General features: G+C 40.7%; 1 protein-coding gene across 3 annotated transcripts in view; it reads left to right on the forward strand.

Moving 5' to 3' along the window:
• rae1 (ribonucleic acid export 1) overlaps positions 1-19,215 on the forward strand; it is a 38,060-nt gene that overhangs the window by 6,351 nt on the left and 12,494 nt on the right. For all 3 annotated transcript variants that reach the window (XM_063041555.1, XM_063041557.1, XM_063041556.1), the window contains exons 4-8: positions 3,916-4,008; positions 13,989-14,075; positions 15,667-15,753; positions 16,801-16,872; positions 19,010-19,117. In XM_063041555.1, the coding sequence (XP_062897625.1) occupies positions 3,916-4,008; positions 13,989-14,075; positions 15,667-15,753; positions 16,801-16,872; positions 19,010-19,117 (447 nt within the window). The remainder of the gene's footprint in view (positions 1-3,915; positions 4,009-13,988; positions 14,076-15,666; positions 15,754-16,800; positions 16,873-19,009; positions 19,118-19,215) is intronic.

Genomic DNA, 19,215 nt, shown 5'->3' on the forward strand with positions numbered 1-19,215 from the left:
AAAGCTTTTGGTATGCTGGCCTTTATAAATCAGAGTATTGAGTATAGGAGTTGGGATGTAATGTTGAAATTGTACAAGGCATTGGTGAGGCCAAATTTGGAGTATTGTGTACATTTCTGGTCACCGAATTATAGGAAGGGTGTCAACAAAATAGAGAGAGTACAGAGAAGATTTACTAGAATGTTACCAGGGTTTCATCACCTAAGTTACAGAGAAAGGGTGAACAAGTTGGGTCTTTATTCTTTGCAACATAGAAGGTTGAGGGGGGACTTGATAGAGGTATTTAAAATTATGAGAGGGATAGATAGAGTTGACGTGGGTGGGCTTTTTCCATTGAGAGTGGGGAAATTCAAACAAGAGGACGTGAGTTGAGAGTTAAAGGGGAAAAGTTTAGGGGTAACATGAGGGGGAACTTCTTTACTCAGAAAGTGGTGGCTGTGTGGAACGAGCTTCCAGCAGAAGTGGTCGAGGCAGGTTCGATGCTGTCGTTTAAAGTTAAACTGGGCAGCTATATGGACAGGAAAGGAATGGAGGGTTATGGGCTGAGTGCAGGTCGGTGGGGCTAGGTGAGAGTAAGAGTTCGGCACAGACTTCAAGGGCTGAGATAGCCTGTTTCCATGCTGTAATTGTTATATGGTTATATGATACCACAAAAGTGTCGCGATGCCAACATAGTATGCCCACCATGCCCGGCAAAACAACATAAAACACAACATACCAACCGACAAAGCAACAAGTGTAAAACAAGCCCTGTTCCTCATGACTAATATAACTCATAACTAAATTAGGGCAATTTATTGGGGATTTTGCAACGTTTATAATTACAGAAAATATAATAGTGTTCAAATTGAGGTTCTTGGTCACAGGATGCACAGATATCAATCCCGGCAACTTAAGGAATTTTAGTACCGTGCCTCAATTTATTTCTGGGTTGACTGTGTCCAGGAGGAGCAATAGCTCCTGGCATCTGATTTAAAAAATACGGTCCTGTGGATGGCAATTGTTTACTGGTTTACACTGATTTAACTAGAATGAAGGAACACACTCATTATAATGCGACTAGGACATTCAAGGCTAACGTTTGGAGAAACTTGGAATGACGCACATGTCAAGCCCAAAATGGGTACAGTTATATTGAGAGATACGGATCTGACTTGGAGTTTGGTCATGGTTGTTTGGAAAGACTCTTAAGGCTAAGTGACTTCATTGTGTTTCTTCTTCCTCGACAGACTAGCAATTCAGTGTGTATTTCCAGTCATCATTTTATCGCCTCAGGAGTATGTAGATTAATTTGCCAGTCAATTGTGTATATGCTGATTTAACTTAATCGCGCACAAGAGTCTCAGAGTCTACAGAGATTCGGTATGTCATCAGAAACCTTGGCAAACAACTATAGATATGTACTGACTGGCTGCGTTACGGCCTGGTATGGGAACACCAATACCATTGAGTCCAAAAGGTAATAGATTCGGCCCAATATATCACGGGTAAAACCCTCCCAACCATTGAGCACACCTACATGAAATGTTGCTGTAGGAAAGCAGCATTCATCATCAAAGATCCTCACAACCCAGGCCATGCTCTTTTCTTGCTGCTGCCATCAGGTAGAAGGTACAGGTGCCTCAGGACTCACCACCAGGTTCAAGAACAGTTACTACCCCTCAAGCATCAGGCTCTTGAACAAAAGGGGATAGTTACACTCATTCTATTTCTGGTGTTCCTACATGGTCTCACTTTAAGGACGCTTTATCTTGTTATTTCATGCTTGTTATTTATTGCTATTTATATTTGCATTTGCAGTTTGTTATTCATTGATCCTGTTTACAGTTACAGCTCCTCAGATTTGCTAAGTATGCCCACAGGAAAAAGAACCTCGGGGTTGTATGTGGTGACATGTATGCACTCTGATAATAAATTTTACTTTGAACTTTTTATCTTTCTATGTTTTGTTTCTTAAAAGACTGTGACAAGTGATGTCTAATCATCAGCTGTTTTATGCTTTGTGCCAATTTCCAGTCTTAGAGTTTTGCATGAACTAAACAGTAATGCCAGATTGATTAATCACTGCACTCATCAATGTTAGAAAAGGGCATGCATAACTGCAGGCAGATTCCAGCTGAATACAGATGGGGCTGCCTAAGGCAGAATTATTCTCTAATAACAGGGTCAGGTGCCATCTGCAGCCTGTTACATGGAGGGCTATCACCCGGCCCTGAGAGCACAGCACCAGAAGGAAATACAGTATCTCACTCTATGCCTTGTCATTAATTCCCTTTGCTCTTGTGCATTCTTAAATATAATCAGCATAAAAAGGATTGACCAGTAAATTAATCTACATGATTCTATATATCCACTGTTGGGATCACTTATATCAACAGGGACGTCGTTGGTATTTGTCCATTTCAGTTAACATTTTGGCTTTTTGCGGAATCTTCTGTGTTTTCAAAGTTCAAGGTAAATTTGTCATCAAAATACATGAGTGGTACCATATATAACCCTGAGATTCATTTTTTTTAATGAGTATATTCAATAAATCCAGTAACCGTAATCGAATCAATGAAAGACCAGTCACAGGGTGGACAACCAGTGTGCAAAAGACGACAAAATGTGCAAATACAAAAAGAGAGAAAATAAATATTGAGAACATGAGATGAAGGGTCCTTGAAAGTCAGTCCATAGTTTGTGGAACAGTCCAATGATGGGGCAAGTGAAGTTAAACCCCTCTGGCGCTAGAGCCTGATGTTTGAGGGGTAATAACTGTTCCTGAACCTGGTGGTGTGAGTGCTGAGGCTTTTGTACCTCCTTCCTGATGGCAGCAGTGAGAAGAGAGCATGGCCTGGGTGGTGGGTGTCCCTGATGATTGATGCTGCTTTCCTGTGATAATGCTCCATGTAAATGTGGTCATTGGTGGGGAGGATGGACTGGGCTGTATCCACTACTTTTTATAGGAATTTCTGTTCAAGGGCATTGGTGTTTCCATAATAGACTATGATACAGCCGGTTAAAATATTCTCCACCAGACATCTATAGAAGCAAATCAAAGTTATTGATGTCATGCTGAATCTTCGCAAATACCTAGGGATTAGAGGCACTGCCATACTTTCTTCATAATTGCTCTTGTGTTCTGAGCCCAGGAAAGGTCCAAAAATTTTTAACATAGTAATTTACGGTTGCTGACTCTCCCCACCTCTGATCCCCAGTGAGGACTGGCTCTTGGTCTTCTGGATTATATTTTAATATATACATTAAATAGTTAAATTAAATAAGAGTAAGAGGTTGTTGTGCCACCACTCAGCCAGATTTTCGACCTCCCTCATTTATGCTGATTCTTTACCATGTTTTATTCAGCCAATAACAGTGATGTCTTCAGCAAACTTAAATATGGCATTGGAGCTCTGCTTAACCACGTGGTCGTAATTGTAAAGCGAATAGAGCAGGGGGCTAAGAACAAGCACCTTTCACGCTTAACCCATGAGCTCTAGTTGTAGTGTGACCAATCTCAGTGGGAAAAGCCTGCTTGCATTTACCCTGTCCATAATTTTGTATATCTCTATAAGATCTCCCCTCATTCTCCAGCTCTCCTCACTTACTCAACCTTTCTAACTCAGGACCTCAAGTCCTGACAACATCCTGGTAAGTTTTTCCCATACTCTTTCAATCTTATTGATATTTTCCCTGTAGGTAGGTGACCAGAATTGTACACAATACTCCGAGTTGGGCCTCACCAATATCTCATACAACTTCAATTCTTTTTTAGTTCATTGGTTCTTCGTGAGCTGTTTATCCCAGACAGAAATAACCCCCCCCCCGCCCCGTGCCAGTTATTTCAAGGATCAATGCTTTCTGTTGTTCGAGCTTAAGTTGATGAACCATCATAATTATTGCCATTATTGAACTCTGTTTATATTTTGCAAGGTGCGTTGCTGGGAGATTCAGGATAATGGGCAAACTGTTCCAAAGGCCCAGCAGATGCACACGGGTCCTGTGTTGGATGTCTGTTGGAGTGATGTAAGTTGATTTATTAACTTACTTTTTCACTGCAAATTTCTTTTGCTCTGCATCTTTGAATAGAGGTTCTAATCTGGAAAACTGTTAGGAAATTTCCTATACTCTCTTCTCCCTCCTCGCCAGCAGGTTCATTATCAGTGTTTATAGGACATGAAATTTGTTGTCTTGCAGCAGTAGTACAGTGCAAACACATAAAAGTACTATAAATTACAAAATATAATGCAAAAACAAAAGGAATAGTGAGGTGCTGTTGTGAATGGTGCAGGAACCATTCAGAAATCTGATGATGGCAGGAATGAAGCTGTTCCTGAATTATTTGTGGGTCTTCAGGCCGCTGTATCTCTCCATTGGTACAAGCGAGAAGAGGCCTGCCCCGGACGGTGAGGGCCCTTAGCGATGGATGGTGCTGCCTTGTGGCACTGCCTCTGAAAGATGCCCTTGATGGTGACGGGGCTTGTGATGGAGCTGCCTTGGTGTATAGCCCTCTGCAGCCTCTTGCTTTTTAGAGCCTTCCATACCTTGCTGAAATGCAACCACTGCAGAGCTAATTGAAGGGTTGTGGGGAAAGTGGGTTGTGGGTGAGGAAAACAGTTCTTTCCAATTACTGAAGCAGGATAGCTGACAGAAAACGTATGGTTGAGGCTAATTAGCACCCTAGTTTTAACTTGCATTTGTTATGTGGGCCTTGACGCATTCGTATCACACATGTTATGTCAGTCCTGGTTTGTAGATGCACAGTTTCCTGTTAGCTGTTTTGTGGCCGAGGCTACTTATGCTGTTACTGTTTTTAAAAGTGCTGTCTTTTAATGAGCTGTGTTTCCTACATGACAAGAACTTTCTGTTTCACTCTGCTCTGCCAACTGAGAGTGGAAACCATCTCATTGGTACCACCACTCTGCTCCGTCTAGCGGAATTAGTCCTTACTCTTAATAATTTCTCCTTTTGCTCCTCCCACTTCCTCCAAACTAAAGGTGTAGCTATGGGCACCCGTATGGGTCCTAGCTATGCCTGCCTTTTTGTTGGGTTTGTGGAACAATCTATGTTCCGTGCCTATTCTGGTATCAGTCCCCCACTTTTCCTTCGCTACATCGACGACTGCATTGGCGCTGCTTCCTGCACGCATGCAGAACTCGTTGACTTTATTAACTTTGCCTCCACCTCTCACCCTGCCCTCAAGTTTACCTGGTCCATTTCCGACACCTCCCTCCCCTTTCTAGATCTTTCTGTCTCTGTCTCTGGAGACAGCTTATCCACTGATGTCTACTATAAGCCTACTGACTCTCACAACTATCTGGACTATTCCTCTTCTCACCCTGTCTCTTGCAAAAACGCCATCCCCTTCTCGCAATTCCTCCGTCTCCGCCGCATCTGCTCTCAGGATGAGGCTTTTCATTCTAGGACGAGGGAGATGTCTTCATTTTTTAAAGAAAGGGGCTTCCCTTCCTCCACTATCAACTCTGCTCTTAAACGCATCTCCCCCATTTCACGTACATCTGCTCTCACTCCATCCTCCCACCACCCCACTAGGAATAGGGTTCCCCTGGTCCTCACCTACCACCCCACCAGCCTCCGGGTCCAACATATTATTCTCCGTAACTTCCGCCACCTCCAACGGGATCCCACCACTAAGCACATCTTCCCCTCCCCCCCTCTCTCTGCAGTCCGCAGGGATCGCTCCCTACACAACTCTCTTGTCCATTCGTCCCCCCCATCCCTCCCCACTGATCTCCCTCCTGGCACTTATCCGTGTAAGCGGAACAAGTGCTACACATGCCCTTACACTTCCTCCCTTACCACCATTCAGGGCCCCAAACAGTCCTTCCAGGTGAGGCATCACTTCACCTGTGAGTCGACTGGGGTGATATACTGCGTCCGGTGCTCCCGATGTGGCCTTTTATATATTGGTGAGACCCAACGCAGACTGGGAGACCGCTTTGCTGAACATCTACGCTCTGTCCACCAGAGAAAGCAGGATCTCCCAGTGGCCACACATTTTAATTCCACATCCCATTCCCATTCTGACATGTCTATCCACGGCCTCCTCTACTGTAAAGATGAAGCCACACTCAGGTTGGAGGAACAACACCTTACATTCCCTCTGGGTAGCCTCCAACCTGATGGCATGATCATCGACTTCTCTAACTTCCGCTAAGGCCCCACCTTCCCCTCGTACCCCATCTGTTACTCATTTTTATGCACACATTCTTTCTCTCACTCTCCTTTTTCTCCCTCTGTCCCTCTGAATATACCTCTTGCCCATCCTCTGGGTTACCCCCCCTCCTTGTCTTTCTTCCCGGACCTCCTGTCCCATGATCCTCTCGTATCCCCTTTTGCCTATCACCTGTCCAGCTCTCGGCTCCATCCCTCCCCCTCCTGTCTTCTCCTATCATTTTGGATCTCCCCCTCCCCCTCCAACTTTCAAATCCCTTACTCACTCTTCCTTCAGTTAGACCTGACGAAGGGTCTCGGCCTGAAACGTCGACTGCGCCTCTTCCTATAGATGCTGCTTGGCCTGCTGCGTTCACCAGCAACTTTGATGTATGTTCATTGGACATAGGCTGGACGCAGGTCAGATATCTGGAAGATACAAATCTTATCACCCTCTTTAAACGCTCTTTCCCCTAATAGGAAAGTGTTGGTGAAGAAATCCTGGACAAAATAGGGTTTATCAATGATTTGGTCAGAAAAAAAAGCACTTGGTTAAAAATAATAGTTGAACTCTTTTTGATAAAATAATGGTGAGGTTGGATGGAGGTGGTAGCATGTCCTTCAACAGTTCATTATATTTAAATCTACATGATTACTGCAACAGAACATGAAAATGATACCAAGCATTGAGGCCAAAAAAATCGGCAAACTAAATGTGGGAAGTATACAGTGATGCATGTTGGTGTTTGCTAATGACCTGCACCAGCCATATTTTCCAAAGATAATCTGAAACTTGAAAATGTTCAAGACGCAAGTCAGTAGTGTGTAATGTAATTTGATATTCTGGCTGACGACAATTACAAATTGAGAAGCACAACACCAAACCCAGGGCACCCCAACATGCATCCCAATCTCGAAACACCCACTCTCTTCATCAGCTACTGTCTGCATTACACTGTAGCTCTTCCTGGAGCCAGCATCTCTGCCAAGGGTACTATGTGCAAGGGAAGATTATCAGCACTGTCCTGCTCCGTCTTGTCTTGGATTTGCTGTGCTCTTGTGTTAGGGCCACTGCTTCATTGAGTGCAACTTCACTGAACAGCAAGTTATGTACTACCTCCAATTCAAATGGAGAACCTTCCCTCTAATCCCAAGAGTTTGGGAATTGCTGTTTTTTTTTATCGTCCCTTGTATTGCAACACAGCGAAAAGCTGATCTTGCTTACTGTTCTTTCTTTTCTTTTTAAATCTTTTTATTGAGTAAGTATACAAAAAAGGTAAGCCATATAAACATTAATACAATGTTAAAGTATAATAAAATTCCAAAAGGTATCAATACCAAAAAAAATACTACAAACAATGTAATTTAAACATAAGAAACCAAGATAACATAATAGTATACTAAATTTTATATATATCAATGGAAAAAAAGAAAAAAAAACCCCAAAAAAAAACCCACCGTGCAACTAACTAAAAGCAAGGCAAAGCAATGGGCTAACTTGAAACCAAACAGAGTTAAACTTAAAATCACGTCCTCAATCCCGACCTCCATTAAAAACAGTGGAAAAAAAAAACAAGAAGGGTAAATATTACATTAAATGAAAATATCGAATAAAAGGTCCCCAAATCAGTTCAAATTTAAATGAAGAATCATAAAGGTTACTTCTAATTTTCTCCAAATTCAAACATAAAATCGTCTGAGAAAACCAAAAAAAGGTAGTTGGAGCATTAAGCTCTTTCCAATGTTGTAAAATACATCTTTTCGCCATTAAAGTAAGAAATGCAATCATTCTACGGGCTGAAGGGGAAAGATTACTAGAAATTTTAGGTAGTCCAAAGATAGCAGTAATAGGGTGAGGAGAGATATCTATATTTAATACCTTAGAAATAATATCAAAAATATCTCTCCAAAAAGTTTCCAAAGTAGGGCAAGACCAAAACATATGAGTTAAAGAGGCTATCTGCCCCGAACATCTATCACAGAAAGGATTAATATGCGAGTAAAAACGCGCTAACTTATCTTTGGACATATGTGCTCTATGAACCACTTTAAATTGAATTAGGGAATGTTTAGCACAAATAGAGGAAGTATTAACTAATTGTAAAATCTGCCCCCAATCATCCACAGAAATGGTAAGCCCCAATTCCTGTTCCCAATCTACCCTAATCTTATCAAATGGAGCTTTCCTAAGTTTCATAATAATATTATAAATCATAGCCGATGCACCTTTCTGACATGGATTGAGGTTAATTATCGAATCTAAAATATATGTAGGAGGGAGCATTGGAAAGGAAGAAAGTATAGTACTTAGGAAATTTCTAACTTGTAAATATCTAAAAAAATGTATTCTTGATAAGTTATATTTATTAGATAATTGTTCAAAAGACATAAGGGAACCATCTAAAAATAAATCCAAAAACCGTAAAATACCCTTAGTCTTCCAAGTTTGAAAAGCGCGATCCGTAAAGGAGGGAGGAAAAAATATGTTACCTAAAATAGGAATCGCTAACCCGAATTGATTAAGATCAAAAAATTTTCTGAATTGAAACCAAATGCACAAGGCATATTTAACTATCGGGTTAGAGACCTGCTTAAGGCGTTTCGAATCAAAAGGGAGAGAGGAGCCTAAAATAGAGCCAAGTGTATAACCCTGAACAGATTGTAATTCCAATGCTACCCATTTAGGAATAGATAGTATGTCCTGGTCAAGTAACCAAAATTTCATATGTCGAATATTAATAGCCCAATAATAGAATCTAAAGTTAGGTAATGCTAAACCTCCATCTCTCTTAGCTTTCTGTAAATGTATTTTACCCAGTCTCGGATTCTTGTTCTGCCAAATAAATGAAGAAATTTTAGAGTCAACTTTATCAAAGAAAGATTTTGGAACGAAAATTGGTAATGCCTGAAACACATATAAAAATTTTGGCAAAAAAATCATCTTAACTGCATTAATACGACCAATCAAAGTTAAATATAAGGGAAACCATTTAGATGAAAGTTGAGTAATATGGTCTATTAATGGTAAAAAGTTAATCTTAAATAAATCTTTGTATTTACAAGTAATTTTAATCCCAAGATATGAAAAATAATTATTAATCAATTTAAATGGAAATTTATAATATAAGGGAAGATGTTTATTAATCGGAAAAAGTTCACTCTTACTAAGATTTAATTTATAACCTGAGAAAAAACCAAATTGTGCTAATAACTCTAAAACAGCAGGAATAGATTTCTCAGGATTAGAAATATATAAAAGTAAATCATCAGCATAGAGTGATAATTTATGGGACTTTAATCCCCGAGTTATCCCAGTAATATTTGAAGATTCTCGAATAGCAATTACAAGAGGTTCTAATGCAATATCAAATAATAGGGGACTAAGAGGACAGCCTTGTCGAGTACCACGAAAGAGAGGAAAAAAAGGTGAGTTTAAAGAGTTAGTACAAACCGAGGCTACAGGGGAATGATATAACAGTTTAATCCAGGATATAAATTTCAAGCTAAAATTAAACATTTCAAGCACCTTAAATAAATAAGGCCATTCTACTCTATCGAAAGCTTTCTCGGCATCTAAAGAAATAACACACTCAGGAACATTTTGTGAGGGAGTATAAACGATATTTAACAATGTACGAATATTATAAAAAGAGTAACGACCTTTAATAAAACCCGTTTGGTCTTCCGAAATAATAGAAGGAAGTACTTTTTCTAGTCTATTTGCTAATAACTTAGAAAAAACTTTAGAATCAACATTTAATAAAGATATTGGTCTATAAAATGCACATTGAGCAGGGTCTTTATCCTTCTTTAGTATTAGAGAAATTGATGCTCTATTAAAAGATTCAGGAAGTTTACCAAGTTTCAGAGAAGCCTCAAAAACCCTACAGAGCCAAGGAATCAATAAAGAAGCAAAACATTTATAAAATTCAACGGTAAACCCATCCGGGCCAGGAGCTTTCCCCAGATTCATAGAAAAAATAACATTCTTAATCTCATCCATTGTAATGGAAGTATCTAATAAAGAAGACATATCCTGTGAAATCTGAGGGAAGTCTAACTTATCTAAAAAATCATTCATATATTTAGAATCTCGAGGAGACTCTGATTGATATAAAGAAGAATAAAAATCACAAAAGGTTTGATTAATCCCCACATGATCCAGTATCAATCGATCATTTTGGTTATAAATCTGATTGATTTGAGATTTAACATAATTAGATTTCAATTGATTAGCCAGCAGCTTGCCAATTTTGTCACTGTGAACATAAAAGTCACTTCTTGTTTTCTTTAATTGGTTTACAATCGAGGACGAGAGTAGTAAACTGTGTTCCATTTGAAGTTCAGTTCTTTGTTTGTATAACTCCTCAGAAGGAGCCATAACATATTTCTTATCAATTTCTTTAATCTTGTCCACAATTGCCGTCTCCTCCTGCTTCTGTTTCTTCCTCAAAGCAGCAGAATACGAAATAATCTGACCCCGAATATAGGCTTTAAAAGTGTCCCAAAGAGTGTTAACCGAAATATCTTCTGTATGGTTAATTGTAAAAAAAAGCTCAATCTGTTCATTCATAAAATTAACAAAGTCCGAGTCCTGAAGCAACAGCGAATTAAAACGCCATTGTCTATTATTTGGTATATTGGCCATAATTTTAATAGAAAGCTTAAGTGGAGCATGATCCGAAATGGTTATAGAATCATAATCACATTTAATCACTGAAGGAATAAGACGAGAATCAATAAAAAAAATAATCAATTCTTGAATAGGAATGATGAACATGTGAAAAAAAGGAAAAATCTTTTTCCTGAGGATGCAGAAAACGCCAAATGTCCGTCGACCCAGAATCAGAAAGGAAAAAATTAATCAAATTTGCAGATTTATTAGGTAAGGTCCGTAAAGGAGCCGAACGGTCCAAAGCTGGAGACAAACAGGTATTAAGATCTCCGCCCCAGATCAATGAAAACTCGTTCAAATTCGGAAACTGATTAAACAATGATTTATAAAATTCCGGACAACCCATATTAGGAGCATAAACATTAACCAAAACTACTTTTTTATTAAATAGTAAACCACTAACCAATAAAAATCTACCATTCGGATCAGAAATAATATCCTGTTGTATAAAAGTAACTGAGGAATCAATAAAAATAGAGACGCCTCGAATCTTAGCATTGGAGTTCGAATGAAATTGTTGTCCCTTCCGGAATTTGAAAAAACGTAGTCTGTCCCCCCTCCGTACATGGGTCTCTTGTAAAAATAAAATTTGTGCTTTAAGTCTCCGGAACACTTTAAAAACTTTTTTCCTTTTAATAGGATGATTAAGACCGTTAGTATTCCGGGAGACAAAATTAATAATAGACTCCATAAATCCTAAAGTCAACCCACAACAAGGAGGATTGACGATAGGCGCGACCCACAAACCCGGAGAGGAAACAGAACATACGAAAGATACCGGGAAAAAGGACGCAACCAGTACTTCAATAATGTATATAGCCCAAAGAGAAACAAACTAAAACGTGAAGCCCCTCCCACCACCCCCCGCCCCAAGACCTCAAGGCAAAATCTAAAGCAGACCCGCCCGAAAGAAGCAAGCGCTAAAACTACCCCCATGACTTCCGGTATACGCTCCCTAAAAAAAAGGTATAAATATGAAAAAGATCAGCTAATTGTAAAACAGTAAAAAAAGTAAAAAAAAAGGTAGCTCAATTAAAATACACACACAACAGAACAAAAGCCAGAAAATATATATTAAAAAAAACCACAATAAACCCCAAACCCATAAATAAACACAGCAACAAAAAAAAAATAAGATTATTGACGTAAAGTGGTTATAAAAAGCAAAACAGAATAAAATTTTTTAAAAAACTACAAAATTTAAGGCCACACAGGAAATACGTAAAATGACAAACAGGAAGTAACCACCCAGAATCCCCTGGGAAAAGAAAGAAATGACGCAGTTGAAAAGAAAGTTTAGCAACCATATTAAGAAATCAAAAATAAATTTTTCTGCCCAAATAGGGCACGAAAAAGTTAAAACCAACCAATTCACAGCCTCCGATCAACGGAGATGATTAAAAAAAATAGCAATTAAGATGTTGAAGGTGAAAATTGATCCAGATAACTCTGGGCATCCGATGGAGAATCAAAAAAACGAAGGGCTCCATCTGACATGCGAATCCTTAGACGTGCAGGGTACAGCAGCGCTGGTCTTAAATCCATCTTATAAAATTCCGACATCACAGATCTGTAGCGAACCCGTTGATCCCAGATTGGTTTACTGAAATCTTCCACGAATCGGAACCTAAGATCCGAAAAATCGATGAAACCTTTAGATCGAGCGAATCAAAACAGTCTCTCCTTGTCTTGAAAGTAATGAAAACGTAAAATAACATGCCTAGGTCTATCTGACCTAGACGAGTATGATGGGATTCTGTGAACACGATCCAGTAGCGGTGGTTGGTCAGGAAATACAGTAGGGAATGCATCTTTTAAAAGTTGAGAGAAATACTTCATGGGGTTGTTAGATTCTACAGCTTCCCGCACCCCAATCATTCGTAAATTCTGCCGACGCATCCTAGATTCCAAGTCAGAGTTTTTAAAAGTCAGAAAGTCAAGTTTCTTCTTCATTACATTAATTGTTTCTTCGATTTTCCCCATCCTAAGCTCACTTTGTTGCGCGAATTTTTGAAGATCAGATATAGCCGACTGATGTTCCGCAATAAATGTTTGCATCTTATCAATTGAATCGGCAATTTTCTGAAGATTAGTTGAGATTTCCGTATGAATCAAGTCCTTAACAGAGTCTGCAATTTCCGTACGAATCACCTCCCTAACAGAGGTTGAAATTTCCCTCTGAATTAACTCCGATATCGCTTTCAAAGTCACCGGTGATTCAGTCGGGGGGAGATCCGTAGCTTTCGGTTTAACCGGAGGTTTACCATCCTTGCCGTTTTTCCCGTTCTTAGACATAGCAGATCTAAGTTCCATCCAGTTGTCGGAGAATTCAGTTTAATTCAAAGTATTGTAAGAGTTGATGCCTTAATGGTTAATTAAAGTATAGCTGACCATAGAGAAAAAAAACTCAGAGGTAATGGAGCGAGTCAAGAACGCGATTTCACTCCATGAGCGCTACCGGAAGTCCCGCTTACTGTTCATACAAATCAGATCATCAGAAAGTGTATCGAGGTACAACAAGTCAAAACAATAACATTGTAGAATGAAGTGTATGGCTGCAGGGAAAGTACAGTGCAGCTGAACACAAAGTTGCAAGTTCCTAACGAGGTAGATTGTGAGTTTAAGAGTCCAATTTATTGCACCAGGGAACTATTAAATAGTCTTAAAACAGCGGATTAGAAGCCGTCCTTGAGCCTGGTGGTGTGGGGCTTCAGGCTTTTTTGTTATCTTCTTCCCAATTGCAGAGGAGAGAAGAGAGAAAGTCCAAGTAGGTGGGGTCTTTGATTATGCTGGCTGCTTTACTGAGGCAGCAAAAAGTGTAGACAAATTTCCTAAAGGGGAGGCTGTTTTCCGTGATGGGCTGAGCCTTGTCCACAACTCTCTTCAGTTTCTTACGGTCACACCAGGCCATCTGTGGTGGAGGTTTTTTGTGCAGGCTCTTGGTGCTTGTGGTAGAAGATTGTTTCCAGAAACCTTAGTCAAAATAGATCAAGGTGATGCAGTTGTCAAGTACCTGTCCTTGTGTCTAAAATGTCCATGCAGTGGGAACAGCTTTATGTGAACTATGTTGCAATGCATTTTCATTGTACTGTGGTGTGTTAAGAGCTACTCACATCCCTGGCATGTCTGTTTTAACCCTGATTTATACCTTCTTAAGGATGGCAGCAAAGTGGTCACAGCATCATGTGATAAAACTGCAAAGATGTGGGACCTCAACAGCAACCAGGCGATACAGATTGCACAAGTAAGTAAGAAATCAGGTATTCAGCACCTCCACAAATGAACGTGTTCAGAACCAGGCCCACAGAAAGTGAATGAACCTCTCAGTTTGGATCATATTTATTTCTTTTCAAAATTTCTCAAGCCAAAGCATCTGGTTAAGGATCTCAACCCAAAACAGCCATTTCCCTCCCTGGATGCTGCCTCACCCACCGAGGTCCTCCAGCTGGTCTGTGTGTTCCTCTGGTATCTGCAGTCCCTTGTGTCTCCATTATTGAAACTACGTGGGTGTGAATCAGACTGGCATCTGTATGTATGACTGCAGTGCAGTATCATGCCAGGTTGTAGGATATTGTGGGGGAAGAGCTCTGCGTGGTAGAGCAGAATAAAGGTCTAATCCCATAAAGAAAAATACTCAAAAAAATCTCTTCATGCCATTTTCATGTACCATTCTGGGAAGTGGGATTCATGCGGAGTGGCACTGCCAAAAGATGTATTCAGAGTATCCTGTGTCATTGCATAATGTGCATAAGTGTATCAATATCTTTGCCCAAAAGTCAATTTAACCTGGAAATCTTTTTGGTGACATCTGCACTTTCACAGTGTTCAAGTTGTAATCAATAGTATTGACTTGGAGTGAATTAAGCGATATAGAGTTAAATTAAGCCACATTGGTTTTTTTCTTCCCCATAGAGTTTAGAGAGGTGAGTTTTAATCCAAACAAAAAATATAAAATGTTAACAGCAGAAAACAAACTGTCTTGGTCTTAACGCAAACATGAGGAATTCTGCAGATGCTGGAAATTCAAGCAACACACATCAAAGTTGCTGGTGAACGCAGTAGGCCAGGCAGCATCTCTAGGAAGAGGTACAGCCGATGTTTTGGGCCGAGACCCTTCGTCAGGACTAACTGAAAGAAGAGCTAGTAAGAGATTTGAAAGAGGGAGGGGGAGGGGGAGATCCAAAATGATAGGAGAAGACAGGAGGGGGAGGGATGGAGCCAAGAGCTGGACAGGTGATTGGCAAAAGGGATATGAGAGGATCGTGGGACAGGAGGCCCAGGGAGAAAGAAAAGGGGGAGGGGGGAAGCCCAGAGGATGGGCAAGGGGTATGGTGAGAGGGACAGAGGGAGAAAAAGGAGGGAGAGAAAAAGAATGTGTGTATATAAATAAATAACGGATGGGGTACGAGGGGGAGGTGGGGCATTAGTGGAAGTTTGAGAAGTCAGTGTTCATGCCATTAGGTTGGAGGCTACCCAGACGGAATGTAAGGTGTTGTTCCTCCAACCAGAGTGTGGCTTCATCTTTACAGTAGAGGAGGTCTTAAAATAGGAATGTAACCATTTAGGGGTGAAAACAAATAGCACACAAATAGCAGTAAAAATCAACACCCCCAAAAAATATTACTGTGGTTGAATTAAAACATTGATTCTATCAAGGAATCTGGAGAAAAGGCTGAAATGTGAAATTATGACATAGGCTATGTGTTATCTCCATTCCAATTTCATCTTTGAGCATGTTTGCATAAATTGAAAGTGGTTGCACGACATGGGCAAGATCCTATTGTATGAGACCGATTGAGCAATGCAGATAAAGTAATGATGTGTTTGGATCACAGCACGATGCTCCTATTAAAACTGTCCACTGGATCAAAGCACCTAACTATAGTTGCGTGATGACAGGAAGCTGGGACAAGACGTTAAAGGTATGACTGCCTTGAGTTTGCTGATATTCAGTTCCTGCGGCACGGTGTTCACTGGAAAGATCAGACATTTGTGATCACACTGGAGGAGGTAGTGGCAGCCTTCAACTGCGACAAGTCCCTGAGACTGTGCTGTATTGTTGGGGAGTTAGGGATTCCAGCAGAGTGACAATGAAGGAACTAAAGTGGTGTTTTCTAGTAGGATTATATTCTAGTTCTCTCAAAATGAATGCAATAGAATATAAAAGCAAGGATGTAATGCTGAGGGTTTATAAGGCATTGGTCAGACAACTTGGAGTATTGTGAGCAGCTTTGGGCCCTTTAGCTAAGAAAGGATGTTGGAGAAGTTATAAAGGAGGCTAAGAAAAGTGATCTTGGGAATTTAAGGATTAATGCTTGAGGAGCACTTGTTGGCCCTGGGTCTGTATTCACTGGAGTTTAGAAAAATGAGGGTGGGATCCGTTGAAACCTATCAAATATTGAAGGGTGTACTTAGAGTGGAAGTGGAGAGGATGTTTCCTATAGTGGGAGTGTCTAGGACCAGAGGGCACAGATTCAGAATAGAAGGATGTCCCTTTAAAACAGAGTTGAGGAATTCATTGCCACAGGTAGTTCTGGAGCCAAGTTATTGGGAATATTTAAGTGGAGGTTGATACGTTCTGGATCGTAAGGGTGTCAGAGGTTGCAGGAGAATGGAGTTGAGAGGGATAATAAATGGGCCATGATGAAATGATGGAGTGGACTTGATGGGCCGAATGGCCTAATGCTGCTCTTATAGTCAGAGCAAGCTTGCTTCTCTTTTTTTTTTACTGTCGGGGATGTTTCTAGATTATGATGAGTGGGACTTGCAGGATCTTGGTCCTTATCTGGACCAAGGTCAGAAAATTGATTTCCAGGGATTAAATTTGAATAATCATCCATTTAAAAGGTTTTCAATGAAACAAGGCAAAGTCAGGTTGAAGATCACAATGTCAGAAGGCTTTTGACATGTTCTGGTGGTGAACAGGCTGTTTAGGGCAGAAATACTGAATTATTTCCCTTGTATTTCAGTTCTGGGACACACGTTCTCCAAATCCTATGCTGACGTTGCAGTTGCCTGAGAGATGTTACTGTGCTGATGTGGTAGGTGAATAAACTTCAAACAATGCTGCCATATTTCTTTAATATTTATTCACGGAATTGGTGATATGAAGATACCAGCACCTATTCCCATCCCCAGTTGTCCTTGAGTCGACGTTAGGAAATCATCATCTTGAGCTCTTGCATGTGATCTGCTAATTGGGTTATTATTATCATCGCGCGCGCGCACGCACACACACACACACCAAGATACAGTAAAAATAAACTTTGTTTTGCAAGCCATCCATACTGATCATTTTACAACATAAGTACATCAAGGTAGTACACCAGAAAGGCAACAATAGAACGCAGAAAGAAGTGTTATCGTTACAGAGAAACTGCAGAATAGGCAGACAATAAGGTACAATAAGTAAATTGTGAGATCAAGGGTCCATCTTGTACATGAGGCCCATTCAGCGGTCTCGTAGCGGAGGGTTAGAAGCTATCGTCCTCGAGCTAAGTAGTGTATCAGGCTTTTGTATTTTCTTCCCAGTGGGGGGGGGGGAAAGAGAATGTCTGGGGTGGGTGAGATCTTTGATTATGTTGGCTGTTTTTCTGAGGCAGCGAGAAGTGTAGATGAAGTCAGTGGAGAGGGGGCTGTTTTATGAGGCGTGCTCTGAGATGTCCACAACTCTCTGCAATTTCTTGTCGTCACATGCAGAGCATTTGCCATATCAAGTGGTGCATCTATAAAAGGTGGTGAGAGTTAACAAGGACTTGCTGAATTCCTTGGCCTCTGAGGAAGTAGAGGTGCAGGTAGGCTTTCGTGGCTATAGCATATACATGATTGGAGCAGGACAAGCTCTTGGTGATGCTTCTACCTAGGAACTTGAAGTTCAACCATCTCTACCTCAGCAATATTGATTTAAAAAAAAAACAGGCTCCACCCTGCTTCCTGAAGTCAATGACCAGCTCTTTTATTTTGCTGTCATTGTTGTAACACCATGCCACTATGTGCTCTGTCTCCTTCCTTCAGGTATGGCTGACTATTGTCTGCAAACATCCAGCTAGTTGTCTGCTAGGTATCCTATTGGAAAGGGCATATTTTAGTCCTCCTTGCTCACCTTGTCCCTTTGAGTTACTGTAATTTGTTTTGGACAGGACCAAGCTCAGACGTGCAAGTTAAAAACTTTTATCACAAATGTTTGGTTTCTTTCCTTGGTGAATTTTGGCCAAGGTGAAGATTATGGAGGCATCTGAAAATGAATGGGCAGAGAACACTGTCCTGAGGAGCCCCTGCTGGGGTAATTAACCTTGAGCAACTCCAACCATCTTTGTTATACAAAGTGTGATGGTGGGGAAGGAAATGCAACTTTGATGGTGCCATCCAATGTGCTGCTGTGTAATATTTGTTCAAAATGCTCTTTCTCAGATATTGTTACAGCATTTAGGGTAATAATACAGCAAGGTCATCACGTGTAAGGGACGAGGGGCAGTGCAGTATCAGTCGTGTTGAGGTTGAGAGTTTCATGTTGCTGGGAGTAAACATCATCAGTGGCCTGTCCTGGTCCAACCACACCAACACCTCTACCTCCTCAGGAGATTAAAGAGATTTGAAATGTCACCATCAGCCCTCGCAATATTTATTGATGCACCACAGAAAGCATCCTGTCTGGGTGCATCACTTCTTGGTACGGCAACCGCTCTGCACATGACTGCAAGAAACTGGAGAGAGTTGTGGACACGGCTCAGCACGGAAATCAGCTTCCCCTCCATGGTAAAGCAGCCAACATAATGAGAGACCTCACCTACCCCAGACGTTCTCTTCTGCTTCCTTTCATCAGGTAGAAGATACAAAAGCCTGAAAGCATGTCCTGCCAACTTCAGATTCAGCTTTACCCCACTGTTACAAGGCTTATTTAATGGTTCTGTAGCATGACAAGATGGACTCTTGATCTCATATTCTACCTCATTATGACCTCGCACCTTACTATTTGCCTGCACTGCACTTTCTCTATAGCTGTTACACTTCATTGTTTTACCTTGTTCTACCTCAAAGCATTGTGTAATTATCTGATCTGTTTTTAATAATAAACCAATTTCAATGACATGATATTTTGGCAAGATGTCTCAATTTGTTAATCACATTACTCAGCTGGGCATGCACGATCGCTTACGTCTTTCTTGTTTTAATTGACAGTTGTACCCCATGGCTGTAGTTGCCACAGCAGAAAGAGGTCTAATAGTTTACCAGCTCGAGAACCAGCCATCCGAGTTCAAGAGGATAGACTCTCCCCTGAAGCACCAGGTACAGCAGCAGTAGCAGCAGAAAGAGAACATTGCCTATGGAGGGAACCCTGGCCTTGTGGTCAGTAATTTAGACATGCCCAGGTGCCCGCTCACCTT

Source organism: Mobula hypostoma, chromosome 2 (assembly GCF_963921235.1).
Source record: "Mobula hypostoma chromosome 2, sMobHyp1.1, whole genome shotgun sequence".
Lineage (NCBI taxonomy): Eukaryota > Metazoa > Chordata > Chondrichthyes > Myliobatiformes > Myliobatidae > Mobula > Mobula hypostoma.